At 36.6% G+C, this 23,450-nt stretch overlaps 1 protein-coding gene across 6 annotated transcripts in view; it reads right to left on the bottom strand.

Annotated features, from left to right (window-relative positions):
• TFPI (tissue factor pathway inhibitor) overlaps positions 1-23,450 on the bottom strand; it is a 92,976-nt gene that overhangs the window by 26,590 nt on the left and 42,936 nt on the right. For 5 of the 6 annotated variants that reach the window (XR_011649243.1, XR_011649242.1, XM_058300515.2 and 2 more), the window contains 2 exons: positions 13,335-13,454; positions 4,548-4,745 (listed from right to left, as the gene is read on the bottom strand). Coding sequence is in view for 4 of the 6 variants with exons in the window: in XM_058300515.2 (XP_058156498.1) it covers positions 4,548-4,745; positions 13,335-13,452 (316 nt within the window). In the remaining 2 variants the exon portion in view is untranslated. The remainder of the gene's footprint in view (positions 1-4,547; positions 4,746-13,334; positions 13,455-23,450) is intronic. The other variant, XM_058300518.2, reaches the window with a different exon arrangement.

Raw genomic sequence — 23,450 nt, 5'->3', positions numbered from 1 at the left:
AGGCTCCTCAATGTTATAGATTTAGACTCATTTATAAATTCCCTACACATGACTCTTCTGCTCCTTTTATTTGAACCTGTAATTAGTTCTATACTCATTAAATATATTTCCCAGAGACTTAAATCTTTGGTCTGTTCATATGCTGGTTGATTCCTGAATCAACCCAGTACAACTAACAAAAGAAGGATGATGGAAAATGCCCATCCCTAAAAAACAAAGACTATCTACAACTGCAAGCAAGACAGTTTCATCCATCTGTCCCATGGTATTTAAGTCCCCTCTCAATCAGAAACAGAATGGACATTGCCATTCCCAAATCCTCAAGATTGAGGAATGAACAAACATAAGGGGGGAATGCAACTATGGACTAAAATAGACTTGACTTCTTATTATTATTCTAGCAATATAAGAACTCTTATCATTGATGTAAAGGTAGTGGCCACCAGATGTTCTGAGAGGTGAGAGAGGGAAGAACAGGGATAACATTAGGTATTTTTGGGACACTGGAATTATCTTGTATGACATTGCAGTGATTGATGCAGGCCATTATAACTTTGTCAAAACCTATAAAATTGTGTGATGTGAAGTGTAACATATAATATAAACTATAGTCCCTGATTAGGAGCAATGCTTCATTGTGTGTTCATCAATTCTTACAAATGTACCACACTAACGAAAGATGTTGTTAATGTGGGAAAGTGTGGGAGGGGGAAGATAGGAGTATATGGGAATCCCCTATATTTCTGATGTAACATTTATGTAATCTAAAGCTTTTTAAAAAATAAATATATTAAAAATTTATTCAGTAAATTAAAAATGATAGATTCACATTTGAATAGTACCTTGCTGTATATGAAAGTACATAAATATGAAAAGGAATGTGTAGGAATAACAACTGGTGAATAAATCACATCTGATTCATTTTTTTAGACTACCAGATTATTCCTTTATCAGGAAACTGGTTCTCATTATGGTTACACATGCTAGATACAAATTTTCACATGTCACGAAACTTAGATTGAATAAATACTTTTCTTTGGACTTCTTACAGTGTCCTTCACTGACTTCCATTTCACAAATTTTGGAAAGTTTCTCTATCCTCTGGCAAGCTTCATCATAGGGCTCCCAAATTTCAAAATTGTTGCCTGTTACCCTTGCAGCCCCCATATAAGAACAAGTGACAGCTCTGTTGTGTACCTGTCACAGCAGTACTTGGGGATTCTGGCCAACAGGACCCTTCATTGGGAAGCAGGAGGCAGATCTCACGTTTTCCCCTGTTGGTGCTAGAGCAGCATTCACCAACACAGCGCCAGTCAAGAGCAGCAACAGAATCTGCAGTCTCAGAGGGCAAGCAGGGTCCATTGCTCTGGGGTCTCATAGGCCTGTGGGACAAGGCCTCTGAGAATGTATGGGGTGAAAGGATGGCAAACAGCCTGTAGCCTCGAGCTTTTTGGGCTGGCAGAACTTGGGATGCCTACTTTGTGTACAGTGAAGGTTCTCCCCATCCCTGAAGGAGTAGCTCTTCTATTTGCTTGTTTTTAATAAATCATTTTTATCAATACATATTAATAAAGCATGCAATCTCCTGTTTTAAAAGCTGTTTTTTCTTGATTTGGTATTTGCCTATTTATTCCAACCATTTAAGTCTGTTCTAGAGTTTTGAGGATATTGGCTATGCCAGTTTTTCTAGTTGTTCAAAGATTCTGTGGGGGAATGGCAACCTAGAACACTTTAAGTGGCCATCTTAGTCAGCTGGAAGCTATAAATTTCCTTCTATATGCTACCTAAGCTAACTAAGCACAGATTTTAAACTTTATGTTTTTGTCCTCATTCAGTTTACAATATTTTCTATACTCCAAATATTTGGGGTTTGCCAGGTATGTTTTCTCTATTTTTTCTGATTTAATTCTCTTCTGGTCAGAGAACACACTCTGTATTAATTATACTCCCTTAAATTTCTGGAAACTTTTTTTTAATGGACCTACATAATCTGCCATGGGGAATATTCCTTGCACACTTGGAAAAAATGTGTATAGCATGCTGTTACTGGGGTAAATGTTCTATAAATAACAGTAAATGACTTCAGTCATTTCTACAATGATTTCGATGGAGTAAATTTTCTTACTTATAATTCATTATTTCCTTCTATGAAAGTTTAATATTTTAGGGTACAGGATTCTGTGTATTATTTAATATTATGCTGTCAGGTATTGAATTTTATTGTCTTCCTTTACAGAATGCTGACATTTCTTTTAGAGAGTAGTAAAGTTATTTGTGGACCAATTGGCTGTTTTAAGGTCTGTTTTTAAGCTTTTTTTTTTTTTTAAGATTTATTTCTCTTCCCCCCCCCCCCCCACCGCCCCAGTTGTCTGTTCTCTGTGTCCATTTGCTGGGTGTTCTTTTTGTCCGCTTCTGCTGTTGTCAGTGGCACGGGTATCTGTTTCTTTTTGTTGTGTCATCTTGTGTGTCAGCTCTCTGTGTGTATGGCGCCATTCCTGGGCAGGCAGCACTTTCTTTAGTTCTGGGTGGCTCTTCTTACAGGTCACACTCCTTGCGCACATCAGCATTGCACATGGGCCAGCTCCACACAGGTCAAGGAGGCCCGGGGTTTGAACTGCGGACCTCCCATGTGGTAGACGGATGCCCTATCCACTGGGCCAAATCCGCTTCCCTGTTTAAGCTTTTTTAGTGCAGTTCTAGAAAGGCTTTACTCTAGGACTAAGTCCCAGTACTAAGAGAAATTGGAACTCAAGTATTTCTCAGTCATGTGGGAACTCTTGGAATTGTTTAGCTTACAAATCCTGATAAACAGTTTTTCGTATGCATGGAGTTTCACTAAATATATTCAGTGAAAAACTCAAAGCAACCATATTCATATTTGTGAACTTTTCCATTGCGTAAGTCCATCATCTGCAATACGTTGTCCCACAAACCCCAACCACCTGAGCCTCCCTATTCTCCAATCTCCATCTCCTCCACTGAGTGAGACCACCATACTCTGCTTGAGTTTTCTTCCTTCCCTGTAGTATTCCAGAAGTGGCTCTACATAGAAAGCTGGAACAATTGGAAGGCTCAACTCATGTTTTTCCCTTCTTTCAAGGATCACAATCCTGTAGAGCAACTTAGGCAATGTCTGCAAACAGCTCTTCAGATATTGTGTCCAGTTTTCTACTTGTTTATGCTGGACAAGAAAGTCCAGTTCCAGTTACTCTATCATGGCTAAAGATGGGTTTCTCTACTTAGGTAATATTTTAGAAGTCTAGTGGTACTTTTGCTATATGTTATATCTTTAAGTGTAGCCGGTTATATTCATGCAATAATATCAAGTGGTTTTTGAAGGAAAATGAGATATAGGCAAGAGGCATATATATGCTAGTCAGTATTGATATTATAGATGTTATATTTTGAAGAACTTCTAAATGTTAGAGTATCTCTTATGCAAAGGTGAAATATTAGAATTGTGGATTATTTAATTCTACACTAAAGAATACTTGGCCCAGCATGTATGGAATATAATGGGGAATAGAAATCTGTGATGAAGAGAAAATGAACAGATTATCGCCCAAACCAAAGGCACCACTAAGGACTACTAAACTGCCTAATCTGTGTTAGTAACATTTCTAGCACATCTATGGAAAGCAAAGAGGGAAATAAGTGCTCTGACCATAAAAGAAGTACATTCACATCAATTCTCTTCTGTCATCTCTGGAGCATACAACAAAGCCTTTCACAGAGTCACAGAGGAGAGAAGTGTTCTCTTTTCATGATAGGCCAAGAGCTTCAAGACAGCCAAGGAGGTTTCATAAAAGCCATTTTGGAAAGCATTAACAGAGTGAGAATGCAGAACTTTCTGCTTAACAAACAACAACAACAAAAAACCCAAAATGCCTAGTGTTCCTGACAAATGATATCATCTCCATAGCACTTCAGTTCAATTCAAACAACTGTGAGAACATGCTATGGAGAAAATATTGGGCTAGAAACTGGGGAAATAGAGATGACTCAGACTCTTTTATCCTTCAAGTAGCTGAACAATTCAGAACAAAACTGAGATTAAGAATATTTAATGTTTTGACCCAGTAATTATTTGGAAATGATCACAACGATAATTCAAGAAAATAGATTAAGCCGCAACACTGTAATTTTTAATATAATTTAAGCAGAATAAAAGTGTCCAATAAAGTTTAATAATTTCATGTATTATGACATACTTTCAACTCTAATAATTTAAGACAATACAAAAAGAAAAGCTGGATTCAATAAACCTACATGTGTCAGCAAGGGAGATATTTTCTTTTCCACAGCATTTCAAGGTTATAAGGAGACTGACTTAAATTTTATATTTATCTTTCTACTTTTAAATGTAGCTTGGAGTTGTCCAATTAGTAGCTATTGGGAGCTTCAAAGTGAAATGGAAAATGATAGTTGAACTTGAAAGCTGAAAGATCTGAAAAATAGATTCCTTGGAATGGTAGAACAGTATTAAATTACTTTTCCCCCAAATTAACAAATCTATGGTTAGACCATAAAGTTTTGCAGAAACATACCTATTATACACTTTTCTTTGCATTCTTCCAGACTTTCAAATTGATTCTGATTTCCTTCACATCCTCCATATATAAAGTCTTCACATTGTTGAGTGTGAATATTGAAAAAAAATCTTGTTATCATTGCTCTGCATGGGCCATTATCTGCCTTCATTGCACAAAATGTATGTTTAAGTTTCAGTGCTGGCAACTTAGTATCTACAAGAGAAAAAGAAATGATAAAACATGCAATCTTTGATCAACACTTTAGAAATGTTCTTTATTTTCTTTGCATTTCCTTTTTAACATATCCTAATTTTAAGAAGCCATGAAAAGTTATTCAAAGTTATCGAAAAGGTAGATAAGATAAATTAACCAAATGCAAGTCTTTCTACTAATTATTGAAGGGAAAATGTAGAAAATTTTCTAGAGTCTTGCTAATGGCATTGCTTAAATTTGCACCAGTTGGGCAGTATTATCTGTTAGGCAATGTTATTCAAATGCATTTGTTGACATTAAAAATAGTAATGTCATTTACTACTTCTTTAAGCAGGTTTTAGCAGCTGATGTTGATGGATAATTCTTTGAGTCCTTCCCTAATCCACAGTTGTGTCAATTTTTAGAAGTAAAACAGCTCTTAAAAGAAATGGTATATTTGCATTCTATGGCTACATAATTGGCGAAACTACAATCAAAGGATTTCTAATTTGCCACTGTAACAGAAATAAGACCATAAGGGAATTTACTGAGCATCAGAGACTAATTTGCACTCCTACTAATTGCAACTCTGTTTACACTCCTCACATTGTCAAAATGTATGAGTTAAATCTATGTTTAAAGAGTCAAAACTACATTAAAATTCCTTGCACTGAGAAATCTTACTTCCACCCAGGATCTCCAAAGCTGTTCCTCCTTCCTTAATGGTAACCATTTTTATTAGTGCTTGTTCATCCTTGCACTATTTCTTTATGCAAATATGCATACACATATGCAGATATACATACATATATATGTACATACTGCCTTTCTTAAATGACACACCATACATACTTGTACACTTTGCTCTTTTGCTTAAAAAAAAAAAAATCCAGTGTGTGACTCAATAGAGCTCTTCTCCCATCTTTTTGTATAGCTGCGTATAACTGTACTGTGTAGATGAACCACGTTTATTCCCAAATTACCTATTATTTGTAATCTTTTTCTATGACAAATAATGCTACAGTGAATAACATTGTATACATGTTATTTCTTCTGCAAGGGTATCTGTAGGTTAGATTCTTGAAAGATGGTTGGATAGAGAAAGGCATCTGTGGTTTTGGTAGACATTGCTAACCTCTCCTCCATAGGAACTCTTGTCCACATTGTAGGAGAATGCTTATTTCCCCAGCACTTCAAAAGCAATTCAGGCTTTTAAGTTTTTATCAAACTCATCAAAGAGAAAAGATTCTTGGTGCATATTAAATCTGCACTTTTATTATATGAATGAAATTGAGTATCTTTTGATCTGATTAAGGGTATTCAGTATTTATTTTGCTGGGAATTGTCAGTCACTGACATTTACTCGTTTTTCTCATGATTTCTTAGATTTTTTATTTTAATTTCTATTAGCTCTTTCTATAGTTTAGAAATTTACTTATTTTCTGCAGTATGGGTTGCAAGTGGTAGTTCCAGGCATCATTTTTTTTTTTTTAATTTATTTCTCTCCCCTTCTCCCCGCCCTTCCCATGACCATTTGCTGTGTGTTCTTCTGTGTCTGCTTGCATTCTCAGTGGCACCAGGAATTCGTGTCTCTTTTTTTTGTTGTGTCATCTTGCTGCCTCGGCTCTCCAAATGTACAGCACCACTCCTGGGCAGGTTGCGCTCTTTTTGCATGGGGTGGCTCTCCTTGTGGGCTGCACTTCTTGCACATGGGGCTCCTCTATGCAGGAGATACCCACGTGGCATGGCACTCCTTGTGCATGGCAGCACTGTGTGGGCCAGCTCATCACACAGGCCAGGAGGCCCTGGGTTCAAACCCTGGACCTCCTGTATGGTAGGCAGATGCTCTGTCAGTTGAACCACATCTGCTTCCCTCATTTGTTTTTTGGCTTTACCTTTGTCTTCTTTGCTATATAGTTTTATTGTTTATATAGTTAATTTTATCTATTTTTTTTCTTGTATGGCTTCCAGATTTTGAGTTACTGTTTAAAAAATTCTTCCTTATTTCAAGGTTATAGAGGAATTCATCCATGTGCTCTTGTACTACAACTCTCAAAATTCTGGTATAAAATATGAGGCATGGCTTTTTCCCTATTGATCATTAGTTGTCACTATACTCTCGTTTAAAAGTCTGTCTTCATTGCACTGATTTGAGATGTCTCTGCTATGATTCTACTCATTTTCCATAATATTTGGGTCTATTTATGAATGTTTGATTTTGTTTCACTGGTAAATCAGTCTTGTCCTGCACCAATTCCACTGTTCTGTTGGAGGACAGACTAAGTGAGATACTGAACTTCCTTACAACAGTTGTGTCACTCTGAACCTGGTAAGAAGACTACAGGGAGTATGAAACAGTTCCTGGGAGAGAAGTTCAGGAAATCTGAATCTGCTTTGAGAACTGATGTTCAGGGATTGTTGGAGTCCTAAGGGACAAAGACTTCTCCATGACGCCACCTGGATAGCAGAAGTTCATTCTTCCATTACTCCCATTGCCTCCTACCATGGGTTCCAACATAATGCTCTGCCTCATGCTTTCACATGCCTGGCTATGGGAGACCATGGCTGTACTGTTCTACACATTGCTTTCCCCCTAGCTGACTATATTTTTGAGGCCATTCCATATTATAGTATAAATTATACTATTAATATATTAACCATTCCCTAATTATGAAATGAACATTTACATATCTGATCTCAAAATATACTTCACTGAGAATTCTTTTACTTACTAAGATGTTTTTTAAAAATCTAGAACAAACTTTAAAAGTGTTTTCTGGATCTTTTACAATAGAATGAGGAAATTCTTTGGACCTTAAGTTACAATTTTTGTTTGCCCTAAATAGTCAGTCTCTTATTTTAGTAATAGAAGAGTTTTCTATTTTGGGAAGGGACTTTATAACAAAATGATTGGAATGTTATTATTGGCTTCCACTAGAGTTATAAAATGATAGGTATGTAGTCCTTGCCATCTTGGAATGGTTAAAAATACAGCTTTCCATACATAAATTGGCATTATTATGCAATTTACTTCATTTGTTACTAATCATTTATGAAAACCTGAATTTTACCTCAACTACTGACAACCTTTAATCAGAATATTATTCTATAAAATAATATCTCACCATTTTGATTATTTAATAACTGAATTGACTTATTTTGTTCAACTGAAATAAATCTAGACCACAGAGAGAATGAAACAGTAAATTTTTCAGACCAAAACTTTGATAAGGTAGAATAATATATGACAGATTTTATTATGACACGTAGACCTGTATTTACAAAAGACAGTGTACCTTCAATTCCAAACACATTTGTTATGAACGGGCTAATTAGCACATTTTAACAATCAAACATTTAACTGAGGTTGAATTTTGTGTACCTGTATATATATGTGCATATGTGTGTTTTCAGCTTTCTCTAGGACTATGTCCAATAACAAAATATAATTTAGATATTTATGAATTTCATTTTAATAATTCTTATACTAATGTCATAGAGTCCCTAAGGCCAACTAACCTCTATATTATATAGGTAAACAACTTTATCAAAGTGAATTAATAATTATTAATTTACATGTAAATACAAATTTATTTCTTTAAAAAAATTACTTGCCTAACATTTTATGCCAATAAATTTATCTGAAATATGATCTTTGGCTTTAAAAGCTTTCTTAAGGTGTATCAAGAACTTCTGGTATCAGAAAATATGGATATTTCAGAGTTAAACTCAGAATTGTCATTTTCCTTAGGCGTATCCTGAAAGCCTCTATTTTTCTTAAGTTATGTGCACAAGTAGTTTTTTTCCCCCATACAAATTCATAAACTAAATGTAACAGGCTTTTAGAAGGTTTCTGAAAATATTTTTCATAGATAAACTTTATCCATAAACAAAAAATGACTTCTAAAAACCACATTTTCTTCCTTTATCGCTGAAGTAATAATTTTCAATTTGAATTACAAAAAAAAAAAAGCATTTTCTGATTAGTACAGTTGTAAGTAATTAAAATGTTTATAGTCTCTTTTCTTAGGGATTTTAGAATGTCAAAATTGACTTTTTTTTTTAAGATTTATTTTTTAAATTTATTTCTTTCCCCTTTCCCCCCCTCTAGTTGTCTGCTCTTTCATGTCCATCATGTCCATTCACTGTGTGTTCTTCTGTGTCTGCTTGCATTCTCAGCAGCACCGGGAATCTGTGTCTCTTTGTTGTATCATCTTGCTGCATCAGCTCTCCATGTGTGCAGTGCCACTCCTGGGTGGGCTTCCCTTTTTCATGTGGGGCAGCTCTCCTTGCAGGGTGCACTCCTTGCGTGTGGGGCTCCCCTATGCGGGGGGGGGGGCCCTGTATGGCATGGCACTCCTTGCATGTGGTATCACTGCATGTGGGCCAGCTTACCAAATAGGCCAGAAGGCCCTGGGTTCAAACCCTGGACCTCCTACACGATAAGTAGATGCTCTATCAGTTGAGCGACATCGGCTTCCCAAAACTGACATTTTAAGTTTAAAAAGTTGTAAGAAGGGAAGCAGACTTGGCCCAATGGTTAGGGCATCTGCCTACCACATGGGAGGTCTGTGGTTCAAACCCCAGGCCTCCTTGACCCATGTGAAGCTGGCCCACGCGCAGTGCTGATGCGCGCAAGGAGTGCCCTGCCACGCAGGGGTGTCCCCCGCGTAGGGGAGCCCCCACGTGCAAGGAGTGCGCCCCATAAGGAGAGCTGCCCAGCACGAAAGAAAGTGCAGCCTGCCCAAGAATGGTGCCGCATACACAGAGAGCTGACACAACAAGATAATGCAACAGATTCCCATGCCGCTGACAACAACAGAAGCAAACAAAAACATGCAGCAAATAGACACAGAGAACAGATAACTGGTGGGGGGTAGGGGGTATAAATAAATAAATAAATCTTTTTTAAAAAAAGTTGTAAAAAGTTAACAAGCTTTGCAGGAAAGACCCTGTGACTTAGAACATACCCACAATAAGTATTGCATTAGCCTATGAGCTTGCACATTCTAGGTATGTTTTCCTGGGACAGATATAATTTTGACCTATTAGTTCTATATACATCTAAGGGCACATCTCAGAATTCACATAAACAGTTTTTAGAAATGACTTAGGAATAAAATTATTCTAACATTTTGAATTGTATAGCAGTATACCATTATCTCTGAATATTTTATAGCACTTTTCATATAATATGATGGTCCTTATTCCCAAGTTAACATTGCTTAACTTTAGAGATACCAGATGATGACTGATGTTTTAGATAGGTACCCTTAATGCAGATTGGTGTTTGCAGAACACATAGAACTTTATCCAAAATTACCTGGATCTCAGATATTTTGAGTTGGCATACATATTTAGAAAAACTATTTCTTATAAATAAATAACTAGTTTCAGATTCTTCCTTATTAAGTATTAAGGACTATCAAATATGTCTTAATCTTAACATATTTGATAGTCCTTGCCATCACCCCAAATCTTTATATTTTCATTAGGAAGTTCAACTTGCTATTTTACATGTTTACCACTAGGTGGTGGGAGTACACCACCAAAATGAAAGATAGCTAGCAATAGAGTAGAGAGTTTCCTTGTCATCAAAATGGTAATAATAATAAACAGCCATCATTGTTTAGTGATTAATTACTATGCTCCAGAACCTTTGTAATTAATCATTTAATTATCTCAACAACTTTCTAATTAGGTATTATTTTTGTCAACATTTTACAAGTTAGAAAATGGGATTGTGGAAGTTAAATAAATTTCCCAAGGTCACACTGTCAGTGGTGGGTTTAAAATTGACCCCCAAATAGTTATAGACAAGGTCTTTCCCACATTCTTAACAACTAAGCCATACTGTCGCAAATCTGTGTGACTGGGACTCCTAAATTCATATTTGGCTCAGGCACAGATTTAATTATAAAATTTCCACTAAATTTTTTTTCTAAATTCAACTTATAAAAGCTAAACATGGTTTTGATGATGAAAGTAGATGCTAATTTTAGAGCAGTTTTCTAAAGAGACTACTAAGTGTAATTTTGATTATTTTTATTATTTAATAATTAAATTTTCTATTCACATTTTAATATATTTCTTATATGACTACTCTATTAGAATATTCTTTTTATGTAGTGAACTTGCAACCCACACCAGGCACAAGTGATGCCTATTAAAATAGGATGTTGATAGATGTGTTCTCTGAAGCTCAGTTCCATGTCGTTCTACTCAACAGTGACTGGAGCTTGTCCTGGATTCCATTTCTCCTTTAGATAAACCTTTCTGAATATTAGCAATCATTTGTTGACTATGTGTCAGCAACTGTGCTGTTACTGCAGATATGAAAGCAAGTTAGGCAGCAGCAGCCCACTTTCATTCCACCCAAAGAGCAGATTAAAGAGTATTTATGTAAAAAAACAGTCATAAAGTTCAGAATACCGTGCGAATATATAAAAGGGTACCTAGGTAGGTCTGAAGAGAGCAGGGATTAAATTTCCTGAGACTTGAAGAATGTGTTCACAGTGACAAGGATTAACTGCTTAGGTCATGAGACTAGGTAACACATGCAGGGAAATATAACAGGAATTCAAGTCTTAGAACTAGAACTATGGCTCATATTTATATATTTTGCAATCCATTTCATGCATTTTATGTCTCAGTCTGAGAATTACAGCCTTGCCATCTCCTTCCCCTGTCCTGGGATGTTGGAAAGAAAGCTCATTATGCCATTTGGTACCTGGGGCCATGTCATGTTTTCAGGTTCCTCGATCTCCTGGGCCTCATTTGTGGATCTAGTAAATTTCTTTCTAAGAGTCCACATGTTTCTTGTCTCCCTGACCAAAGGATTTGATTTCTCTGGGAGGGAAGAATACAGACATCTGTTCTTAGCCTTCTCTGTGCTAGGGAATGTGCCAGATACTTTTATTAGGTCCATACAACAATCCTGTGAAAGTAGTGGTTTATATCACTTATTTACAGATTAGAACACTGAGAGTTTAATAGCTTATTTAATTTTCTGAAGCTAATATGCAAACTTGTAAACTTAGGTCTATATGATTCCAAATTTAATGAGAGATACCTGTCTTTCTATAAAATTTTCCCTGCTAATCTTCTCTCTCCCAACTCAAAGGACTGAAAACAAAACAAAATAAACTATCGCCACTATTTTCTTAATCTTCTTTTTTCTTGTTAGGAAGTTTCTTCTGTTTCATCCTCCATGCTCATTGGACTGATCAAAAATAGTCTACAATTGGCTGGTGAGAGAAGCGATTATGTCCTTTAAGTTTCTCTATAAAATGACAGTACACTATTCAATGAAATGGTATGATTCTATAAAATGATGGAATGACTTTTGGCATAATGTGTTGTATGATAACTTCAAATTGAACTGCTTCACATGTGGGATCACATTGTTACAAAATTAAACAAATAAAGAACACACAAAAAACTAGGCAAATTTGTGTAGCTAGTCCATTGACAGGTCTTTGCATCCAACGTCAAGAATTTTTTCTCATCTCATAATGTCCAAATTCCAATTTGCATAGAATACTTTACAGTTTTTATTTTACTAAATAACAGTCCATCTCCAGGAAACTTTTTATAACACCACTTAAATATGCCAGGTTCTCAGATCACAAGGCTAGGACGAATCCCCTTCCTCTTTACTCCGACAGCTGCACTCTATGCATGTCTCCGTCACTTCATTTGCCATATTTTACTGAAATAAACTGTCTACACTTCAGTTTCCTCAATAAATCTGTGAGATTCTTGAGAGCCAGATCTGTCAACCCTGCTTCCCTAGCACTTATCACAGTTTCAGGCATATAAGATGCATTTATTCAATCTTTGTCAAAGTAAGTTCACATCAAAATCTCTTTAAAGGACTGTTAGATACATTTTAAAAGATATATTTTAGGAATCTTTTTAAAATTATAATTTTATAATTATAATTTTATAATACGGAAATAGAAACTATCACTTTGTTAGTATTCTCTTACTATTTCTAATGACTTGAGGTTTCTATCAATTACTTGCCAAAAAATGTAACTTTTAAGAAAGGTACCAGTTTATAATAATGGCCTTCTCCTGTTTCTGTCTTTTTATTGTTAATATCTTCATTTCTAGGTACAGAGTTTATGGGATTGAAACTTAACCTGTATTACCAGACCCCATAGTGCCCTGCTTGACTGTATTCTCACTTTGGACCATGGGGAAATTCTTATTTTTGAAATAGGATGAGAAGAATCTGGCTGAAACCTCACATGTTTCTAGTTCTCTTTTCTTTCTCACACATTTTGGAGTCAGTATGGCCTCGAAGCTCAGAGTGTTGTTAGTTTAAAAAAGGACAAAAGGATTGCTGCAGCATTTTCCTCTTTGCTGTATGATATGTGCAGACTTACTCCACTGTTTAATATTATATCCTGGAAAAAAGTCTTCCTATATAATGTGACTTTTTTTGACTAGTTTTTAATGCAGTACATATAAAAAATTTCTTAAGAAAAATGTCACCTATAGGAAAACTACATTTCCTACAATTTGGAGAAAAATATGTTATATATTTGGATTAAAACTGAGAGATCCAAGTAGTTTAAAAATCGAATGCTTCTAACATTTTACCTGTAATGTTTGTATATTCTTCTTCATCAGAATCAGCATTAAGAAGGGCAGGGGCACCAGTAAGCAGCAGACATATAACAACCCAAAAAATGTTTTTTTTCTTCATTGTATGAATCATCTCTGAAATAGAGAATCCATACATATATAATAAATAAAGTGCTATGTAGAATCACCTAGAGACTAATAGGGTTCTTATACATATTTCCAAATGCAAATTTCTTTGTCATTTAATGTGTACTCTCATACAACTGTCCACATATTCATGATTAATATTTAAAATATGTGTGGTATTCAATATTATAGACAAACACAACAATAATGCATGTATTTCATTATATCCAAGTACATAGATCATATTACAACCTTCAAAATAAAAACTGAATAGAGTAACTTAGAGACATGGGAAAATGCTGATCAACATGACTGCATGTGTATTAAGACTCATTTTCATATGCAACTCTATGTTCCAATCCATCATAGCAATTCTTCTTTCTCAATTGGACCTAATTACTGTTTATTTTTCTTGCATTTTCGATTATTTCTTTAATGTAACTTTCCTGATTCCTTTTTCTCTTTGTTCTAATATTTGCACTTTTACTTTTAAAAAGAAAATCACTGAATTTTCAGAATTTTCTTTTTTCTTTCTTTTAAAATATACTGCAGTTCTTATATCCAATTTCCTAACCAGATTTTTTATGAGAAAACAAACACGCAAAACTGCCAACAAACAAAATGTCTAAAATTCTTGTGAGTACCTTTCCCCATTTCTTCCTCCATCAACTTAGAGAGTTATCTGACCAAACACTGTTCAGAGAAAAGTGACTTTTTGTGATAAACCAACCCCTCTGGGTGCAAAGAGAAACAGATTTCCATAGCAGAGTGATACTTTCTGTTCCAAAGTGACTTGAAAATCTGCAGCAAGAAATAATGGAAAGGTACATCTAAATGAAAAAAAATAAAATAAACTTTCTCCTTCAGATCCAATCTAGAAAGGAACATGTACTGTTCATGCAGCACAGGAAGAGAATCAAAGGGAGAACAAGGGAAGCAGATTTGGCTCAACTGATAGAGAATCCACCTACCACATAGGAGGTCCAGAGTTCAAACCCAAGGACTCCTGACTCTTGTGGTGAGCTGGCTCACATACAGTGCTGGTGTGCACAAGGAGTGCCCTGCCACACAGGGGTGTCCCCTGCATAGGGGAGCCCCATGTGTAAAGAGTGTGCCCCGAAAGGAGAGCTGCCCTGCATTTTAAAAGCACAGCCTGTCCAGGAGTGGTGCTGCACACACAGAGAGCTGACAGGCAAGATGACACAACAAAAAGAGACACAGATTCCCAGTGCTGCTGGCAAGAATGTGAGCAGACACAGAAGAACACACAGCAAATGGATATAGAGAGCAGACAAGGGGGGAGGAGGGGAGAGAAATACATAAAAAAACAAAAAAAATGAATCTTAAAAAAGGGGGGGTAGGGGGAGCTCATGTTCAGCCACTAATGCTAATAGAGTCAGGAAGAAAAATTAAATCTTACCAGTAAAAATTCTCAAATACCCAGAATTCCAGGAATATGGCATCAGAGTAGGTAGAAAGGACTTAGCAATCTCAGAAAAACAATTTGAAAGGTCCAAAAGCTGTCTGAGGGACCTGATTTGGGGATCACCAGACCAGGACAGTGCTAGGGAACTATCAGGAGGGTGAGGGACAGAGATGAAGAACCTGAAATGATAACCATGAGTATTAAACCCCCACAGCAGTTGGGAAGGGCAACTTTCCCCAACCATCAAGGAGTGAAGCATGGATAAAACCTGTAGCCCCCTGCAGCTGACTGAGAGGGGAACATACAACTTCTTCCCTGGGAAATGGGAGGGTGCAGCAGAGGTGGAAGAGTGGTTTCTCTTCAGTAATTTTGGCCAGCAGTGACAATTTTGAAGCTTGGTTCTGGCCAGACCAGAAACAGGGGCAAGTGGATCCTGAAAGAAACCTCCATGGAAAGGGCAGCTGACAAGTGCCATCTGTTGGCTGATGGAAAACTGCAAGGAGCTTAGAGACTTAAACTACTTTTAGGTTTCTCTTATCCCAAATTCCTGAGAGAAAATCTGCACCCTGATAGTGAGTTCTTAGCCTAATTTTGAGAACTTAGTGGGGTAATTTCAATGACTTGAATAAGTTAAAAAATCAAAGACAGCTGTGAAAAAAAATACTAGGCAAGAGAGAGAAACTGACCATCAGAAAAAATTCACAACATATTCAGATGCCTAGGCATCAACCAAAAATTACAAACCATACTAAGAAACAGGAAGCGATGGGCCAGCCAAAGGAACAAACCAAATATTGTGAAGAGATACAGGATTTAAGATAACTAATCAATGATAATCACACAAATCTAGGAAATCAATTCAAAGAATTGAAGGAAAATGTGACTAAAGAGACAAGGATATTAAGAGACACTGGGTGAGCATGAAGAACAATTTGAAAGTCTGCAAAGAAAAGTAACAGACCTTATGGGAATGAAAGACACAGTGGATGATTTAAAACTACATTAGAGGCATATAACAGATTTGAATTGCTCGAAGACAGAATGAGTGATATTGAGGACAGAACATCTGATCCTGAAAGGACAGGAAAACAGAAAGAGAAAAGAATGGAAAAAAAATGGAACAGGGGCTCAGGGAACTCAATGACAAGATGAAACACACAAACATGTGTGTTACTAGTGTCCCAGAAAGGGAAGAGAATGGAAAAGAGGCAGAAAGAACATCTGAGGAAAAAATGACTGAAAACTTCTCAACTCTTATGAAGCATAAATATCAACATCTAGAAAGGACAACATATCCCAAACAGAATAAAGCTGAGTAGACCTACTTTGAGACACCTATTATTCAGAATGACAAATATCAGAGATAAGAAGATTCTAAAGCAGCAAGAGAAAAGCAAAGCATCACATACAAGGGAACCTCAATAAGATTAAGTGCCAATTTCTCATCAGAAATAATGGGGCGAGAAGACAATGGCATGATTCATTTAAGGTAATGAAAGAAAAAACTGCCAGCCAAGAATTCTTTATCCAGGAAAACTCTCTTCAAAAACTAGGGTGAGTTTAGGTCTTCACAAAAAAACCTAAGAGTATATGTTACCAAAAGATTAGAATTACAAGAGATAGTAAAGGAAGAGTTGCAGCCTAAAAGGAAAAAAAACAAGGGCAAGAGACTTGGAGAGGAGTCTAGAACTGAGGATTATTAGGAAGGGTAAATTAAAAGGTAAAAAAATATAACAGTAGGATAGGACAATGGAAAGCAAAGGATAAAATGGATAAAGTAAGTAATGCCTTTACATTATGTGTTAATGGCTTGAACTCCCCAATAAAAAGACATAAACTGAGAGAATGGATTATTTAGAAAAATGAGGCATAAGGACACAGGCAGGTTGAAAGTGAATGGTTGGAAAAGGTGTTCCATGCAAATAGTAACCAATGAACTAATGAATATAGATGTGAAAATCCTCAACAAAATACTTGCAAACTGAGTCCAAAAGCACATTAAAAGAATGATTCTCCATCCTAAAGTGAGTTTTATATCAGGTATGCAAGTATGTTCAACACAAGAAAATCAATTAGTGTAATAAACCACATTAATAAATTGAAGAAGCAAAACCACATGTTTCTCTTGATTGATGCAGAAAGGCCATTTGAAAAAACATAGCACCTTTTCTTGATAAAACACTGCAAAAGATAGAAATAGAAGGAAGCTTTCTCAATATAGTAAAATGCATATGTGAAAAACCCACAGCAAACATTGTATTCATTGAAAGCCTGAAAGCTTTCCCAGTGAGATCAGGAACAAGACAGGGATGCCCAATGTCTCTACAATAATAGTTGGATACATCAATACACCATTCTCAGCATTGTATAGAACATCAGGACAGAGGATAAATATAGAAACAGAGCTGCAATAATATGATAAATAAGCTATCCCTAATAGACATTTTTAGAGCATTACACCCCAAAACAGCAGGCTATACAATCTTTTCAAGCACTCATGGATCCTTCTCCAAGATAGAAAATATTACTCTGTAATTTTCTTTTATTGTATTGTAGTAGCTGTATCTGGGTTAGATATTAGGGTAAAAGAAAGAAAAGGCACATAAATGGAAAAGGAAGAAGACTTGCATGGTTTGCTGACCATATGACCCTGTATCTAGAAAACCCTGAAAAATCCACAACAAAGCCAATAAAACTGACAAGTTCAGTAAAATGGTGGAGTACAACATTAATATGCAAAAATCAGTAGCTTTTCTATACACTACTGATGAGCAATCTGAGGAGGAAATCAGAAAAAAAAATTTGCAGTTATAATAGTGACTAAAAGAATCAAATATTTAGGAATAAACTAAACCAAGAATATAAAGGACTTGTATTCAGAAGACTATAAAACATTGCAAAAAGAAATCAAAGAAGACTTAAGTGGAAGGACATTCCATGTTAATGGATTGGAGGACTAAATATCTTTAAGATGTCAATTTATCCAAACTAGTTTACAGATTCAACACAATCCCAATAAAGATCCCAATAGCCTTTTTTTTTTTTTGCAGAAATGGAATAGTTATCAAATTTATTTGGATGGATAATGGTCCCTGAAGAGCCAAAAATGTCTTTAAAAAGAAGAATGAAGTTGGAGGACTTCCACTTCCTGACTTTAAAGCTTAGCTACAGTGGAAAAAAATCATGGTATTGGCATAAAAATAGGGAGATTAGATATAGACACCTACATCTACTGTCAAGTGATTTTTGACAAGGCTGTTAAGCCCACCAGGCTGGGCCAGAACAGTTTATTCAACAAATGGTGCTGGAAGAATTGGATAGCCATATCCAAAAGAAAGAAAGAGGATCTGTATCTCACACCTTATTAAAAAAATTAACTTAAAATGGATCAAGGATCTAAATATAAAAGCTACAAGAAATAAACACAAAAGCTAGAAGAAAATGTAGAGGAGCATCTTCAAGACCTTGTGGTAATCAGTCGTTTCTTAGACTTGTACACCCAAAGCACCAACAATGAAAGAACAAATAGATAAATCCAACCTCAAAAGTGAATACTTTATTCCTTCAAAGGAATTTGTTAAGAAAGTAAAAAGGCAGCCTACACAATGGGAGAGAGTATATTTGGAAGTCACATACCTGATAAGGGTTTAATATATAAAGAAATCCTACAACTCAGCAATAAAATGACAAATGGCCCAATTAAGAAGTGGGCATGAGGACTTCTGGGAAAATGGTGGACTAGAATGACATGGGACTCTCTTCTACTCCAGAAAAATAGCTAGAGGACAGGCTGAAACAGCCTAGAAAAAGATCTTCTAGTGTTTGGTACACCAGGCAAAGGCAGGACACTGCCCAGAGGAGAGAGGGACAAAGGAGGGAAACTGCAATGACAGAACTTGAGTTGAAACAAGCAGCACCATCCCCCACACTAAAGACACTTTAGAATTCTCAGGCCTCTGGGCCTGAAAATACAGACAAAGGGTGCTCCAGGGATCTACTACTCTGGGAAAGGGGAGAGACAGGGACAGAGCCTAAGGCTGACTCAGCTTCTGACCCACAAATTTGGTCTGCTGTGTCCCATTAACCCTTCCAGGTCAAGTGAGACCACACACTGGTTTGCCCTGGGAGCCAGGGAAGGACTGGAGAAATCCAACCCTGTAACCTCCCTCTATTCCAGCTGGGATTAATTGTCCAGGATGCCCCAGGCAAGGGGAGAGTGAGGGACACAGCCTAAGGCTGACTCAGCTTTTGATTCACAAATCTGGTCTGCTGTGTCCTAGGAGCCCTTCCAGGCCAGGTGGGACTGTGCCATTGTTTACCTTGGAGCAAGTGATGGACTAAAGATATACAATCCTCCCAATCTCCTCTACTAATGGGCTGACTGATTGTTGAGGACTCAGAGGGGAGTAGAAATATTTCTGTCCTGGGAAGAGGGAGGGGGCTGCCAGAGAAGGCTGGAGAACTGTCTCAGAGGAAGTTTGAATTACAAGGTTCATAGCCTCCAGACAGGATGCTCTAACAGTGATCCAGTCTGTGCTGCAACAAATATACTCTGACCAGGCATTGACCTGAGAGCTGCCAAAGAGCACAATCTGCTAGCAGACCAAAGAAGTGCACGCAAGAAAATTAAAAATAAGTAGGAGAGGCTTTTTCCAGCCTCTGTTGCCTCCCTTCCCAAGGTGCTAGGAAGTGACTCTGCAGCCAATTACTGGGTCGAGTGCCCAGTTTTGAGCAACTAGCAGGATAATGCTAACACTCCAGGTCAAGCCAAGAATCAAAGAGCAGTGGTAACACATAGCTTCCTGCCACTAAAACCCTGCAAAAAAGAAAGAAACTGAGCATCTGAATAAACTACATCCTAATCAAATGCCTAGATATCAGCAAAAAAAAATTATGAGCCATACTAAGAAAATAGAAGACATGGGCCAAGAAAAGGAATATATCAAGGCCTGAGAAGAGACAGAATTTGAGAGAACTAATCAGTGAGATGCACACAAATTTCCAAAATCAAATTAATGAGTTGAAAGACAATATGTTCAAAGAGATAAATGACATCAAGAAGACACTGAGCGAATGCAAAGAAGAATTTGAAATCATGAAAAGAAAAGTAGCAGAGCTCATGGGAATGAAAGACACAATAGGTGAGATCAAAAGCACATTTGAGGCATACAAGAGTGGACTCAAAATGATAGAAGAAAGAATAAGTGACACTGAAAACAACTGCTAAAATTGAAGAGAGAAAAAAAAAAAGAGGGAAAAGAATGGAAAAAATTGAGCAGGGGCATTGAATGACAATACAAAACCCAACAATATACATGTCATGAGAGTTCCAGAAAGAGAAGAGAGGGGAAAAGGGGCAGAAAGAGTATTTAAGGAAATCATAGCTGAAAATTTACCAACTCTCACAAAAGAAGTGAACTTACATGTCCAAGAAGCACACTGTATCCCAATCAGAATAAAACCAAATAGACCTACTCCAAGAAACATACTACTCAGAATGTCAAATGTCAAAGATAAAGAGAAAATTCTCAGAGCAGCAAGGGAGAAGCAAACCATCACATAAAAGGGATGCCCAGTAAAACTTAGTGCAGATTTCTCTTCAGAAACCATGGAAGCAAGAAGAAAGTGGTATGATACAATTAGGATACTGAAAGAGAAAAGCTGCCAGCTGAGAATTCTTTATCCAGCAAAACTGTCCTTCAAATATGAAGGTGAGTATAAAATATTTACCAACAGAAAACTAAGAGAGTGTGCATAAAAGAATACACCTTTGCAGGAAATATTAAAGGAAGCACTAGAACCTGAAAGAAAAAGACAGGAGAGACAGGCTTGGAGGAGTATAGGAGAAAGAACAGCAGAAAGGAGAACCAAAAAAGTAAAAAGACAGACAAAAATATGACATATGAAAACCAAAGAATAAAATGGAGAAAGTAAATAGTGCATTTACAGTAATATCATTGAATGTGAATGGATTAAACTACCAATCAAAAGATATAGGCTGACAGAATTGGATAAAAAAAATATGAGCCATCCATATGCTGCTTATAAGACGCTCACCTTAGACCCAGGGATACAAACCGGTGAAAGTAAAAGGTTGGAAAAAGATACTCTACATGAATAGTAACCAGAAAAGAGCAGGGGTAGCTATACTAATGTCAGACAAAACAGGCTTTAAATGCTGAAAAGTTATAAGAGATACAGAAGGCCATGGTATATTAATAAAAGGGACAATCCACCAGGAAGATACAACTATCTATCTATAAAGCCAGCCAAGTTGCCCCAAAATACATGAGACAAACTATGGGAAAACTGAAGGGAGAAATAGACATCTTTACAATAGTCATTGGAGATTTCAACACCCCACTCATATCATTAGATAGAACAACTAGACAGAAAATTAACAAGGAAATAGAGAACTTGAAAAAAATGATAAACTAGTTAGACCTAACAAACATATACAGAACACTGCATCCAAACTCAGCAGGTTATACTTTCTTCTCAAGTGTCCATGGATCTTTCTCCAGGATAGACCACATGTTAGGACACAATGCAGCTCTCAATAAATATAAAAAGACTGAAATTTTACAAAGTACCTTCTCAGATCATAATGGAATGAAACTGGAAATCAAGAATAGACAGGAAAAAAGTAAATTTGCAAATGTGTGGAGGCTGAACAATACACTCCTACATAATCAGTGGGTCAAAGAAGAAATTGCAAATGGAATCAGTAAATATATTGAGACAAATGAAAATGAGAACACAACATATCAAAACTTATGGGATAGGGAAGCGGAGTTGGCCTAATGGATAGCAAGTCCGCCTACCACATGGGAGGTCTGCGGTTCAAACCCTGAGCCTCCTTGACCCGTGTGGAGCTGGCCCATGTGCAGTGCTGATGCACTCAAGGAGTGCCGTACTACACAGGGGTGTCCCCTGCATAGGGGAGCACCATGTGCAAGGAGTGCACCCCATAAGGAGAGCCACCCAGCGCGAAAGAAAGTGTAGCCTGTCCAGGAATGGTGCCGCACACACAGAAAGCTGACAGCACGATGACACAACAGAAAGAAACACAGATTCCTGGTGCCGCTGATAAGTATAGAAGTGGTCAGAGAAGAACATACAGTGAATGGACACAGAGCAGACAATGGGAGGGGGGGTTAGAGAGGGAAGGGGAGAGAAATAAAAAGTAAATCTTTAAGAAAAAAACAGCTTATGGTATACAGCGAAGGCAGTCTTGAGAGGGAAATGAATAACCCTAAATGCCTATATTAAAAAAGGAAAAGTTAAATGTGAAGATTTAACTGAACAACTGGAGAAACTAGAAAAAGAACAAGAAACCAATCCCAAAACAAGCAGAAGTAAAGAAATAATAAAGACTAGAGCATAAATAAATTATATTGAAAACAAAAAAAAAGAGTAAAGCAACAAAACCAAAAGTTGTTTCTTTGAGAAGATCAATAAAATTGAAAAACCCCTAACTAGACCAACAAAGAAAAAAAGAGAGAAGATGCAAATAAATACAATTAGAAATGAAAGGGGCAAGTCATAACTGACCCCGTAGAAATAAAATGAATCATAAGAGGATATTATGAGAAACTGTATGCCAATAAACTAGACAACCTAGATGAAATGGATACATTCCTAGAAATGCACAACTATCTGACACTACTTAACTTATCTGACACTACTTAACTTAAACCAATCACATTTACAGAGATTGAATCCATCATCACAAATTTCCCAGCAAAGAAAAGTCCAGGACCAGATGGCTTCACAGGTGAACTCTATCAAACATTTCAAAAGAATTAATGCCAATCCTGTTTAAACTCTTCCAAAAAATTAAAGAGGAGGGAAAATTACCCAACACATTTTAAGAAGCCAATATCACCCAAATACTACAGCCAGATAAAGATACTACAAGAAAAGAAAATTACAGACCAATCTCTCTAATGAACATAGATGCAAAAATTCTCAACAAAATACTTGCAAATAGAATCCAACAGCATATCAAAAGACATACATCATGACAAAGTGGGATTTATTCCTGGTATGCAAGCCTGGTTCAACATAAGAAAATCAATCAATGTAATATACCACATTAATAAATTGAAGGGAAAAAACACATGATAATCTCAATCAATGCAGAAAAGGCATTTGACAAAATCCAGCATCCTTTTTGAGAAAACCACTTCAAAAGATAGGAATAGAAGGAAAATTCCTCAATATGATAAAAGGCATATATGAAAAAAACCACAGCCAACATCATACTCACTGGGGAAAGGTTGAATACTTTCCTCTAAGATTGGGAACAAGACAAGGATGTTCACTGTCACCACTGTTATTCAATATTGTACTAGAAGTTCTAGCTAGGGCAATAAGACAAGAAAAAAAAGTTAAAGGCATCCAAATAGGAAAAGAGGAGTAAAATTCTCACTGTTCGTAGATGATATGATCCTGTACTTAGAAAATCCTGAAGTATCCATGAAAAAGTTACCTGAGCTAATAAATGAGTTCAGCAAAGTGGCAGGATACAAGATCAATATGTCAAAATCAGTAATGTTTTTGTGCACTAGTACTGA

The sequence above is a fragment of the Dasypus novemcinctus genome, chromosome 7 (assembly GCF_030445035.2).
Source record: "Dasypus novemcinctus isolate mDasNov1 chromosome 7, mDasNov1.1.hap2, whole genome shotgun sequence".
NCBI lineage: Eukaryota > Metazoa > Chordata > Mammalia > Cingulata > Dasypodidae > Dasypus > Dasypus novemcinctus.
The sequence above is the reverse complement of the archived record's forward strand: the minus strand, read 5'-3'. Positions and strand labels throughout refer to the sequence as shown.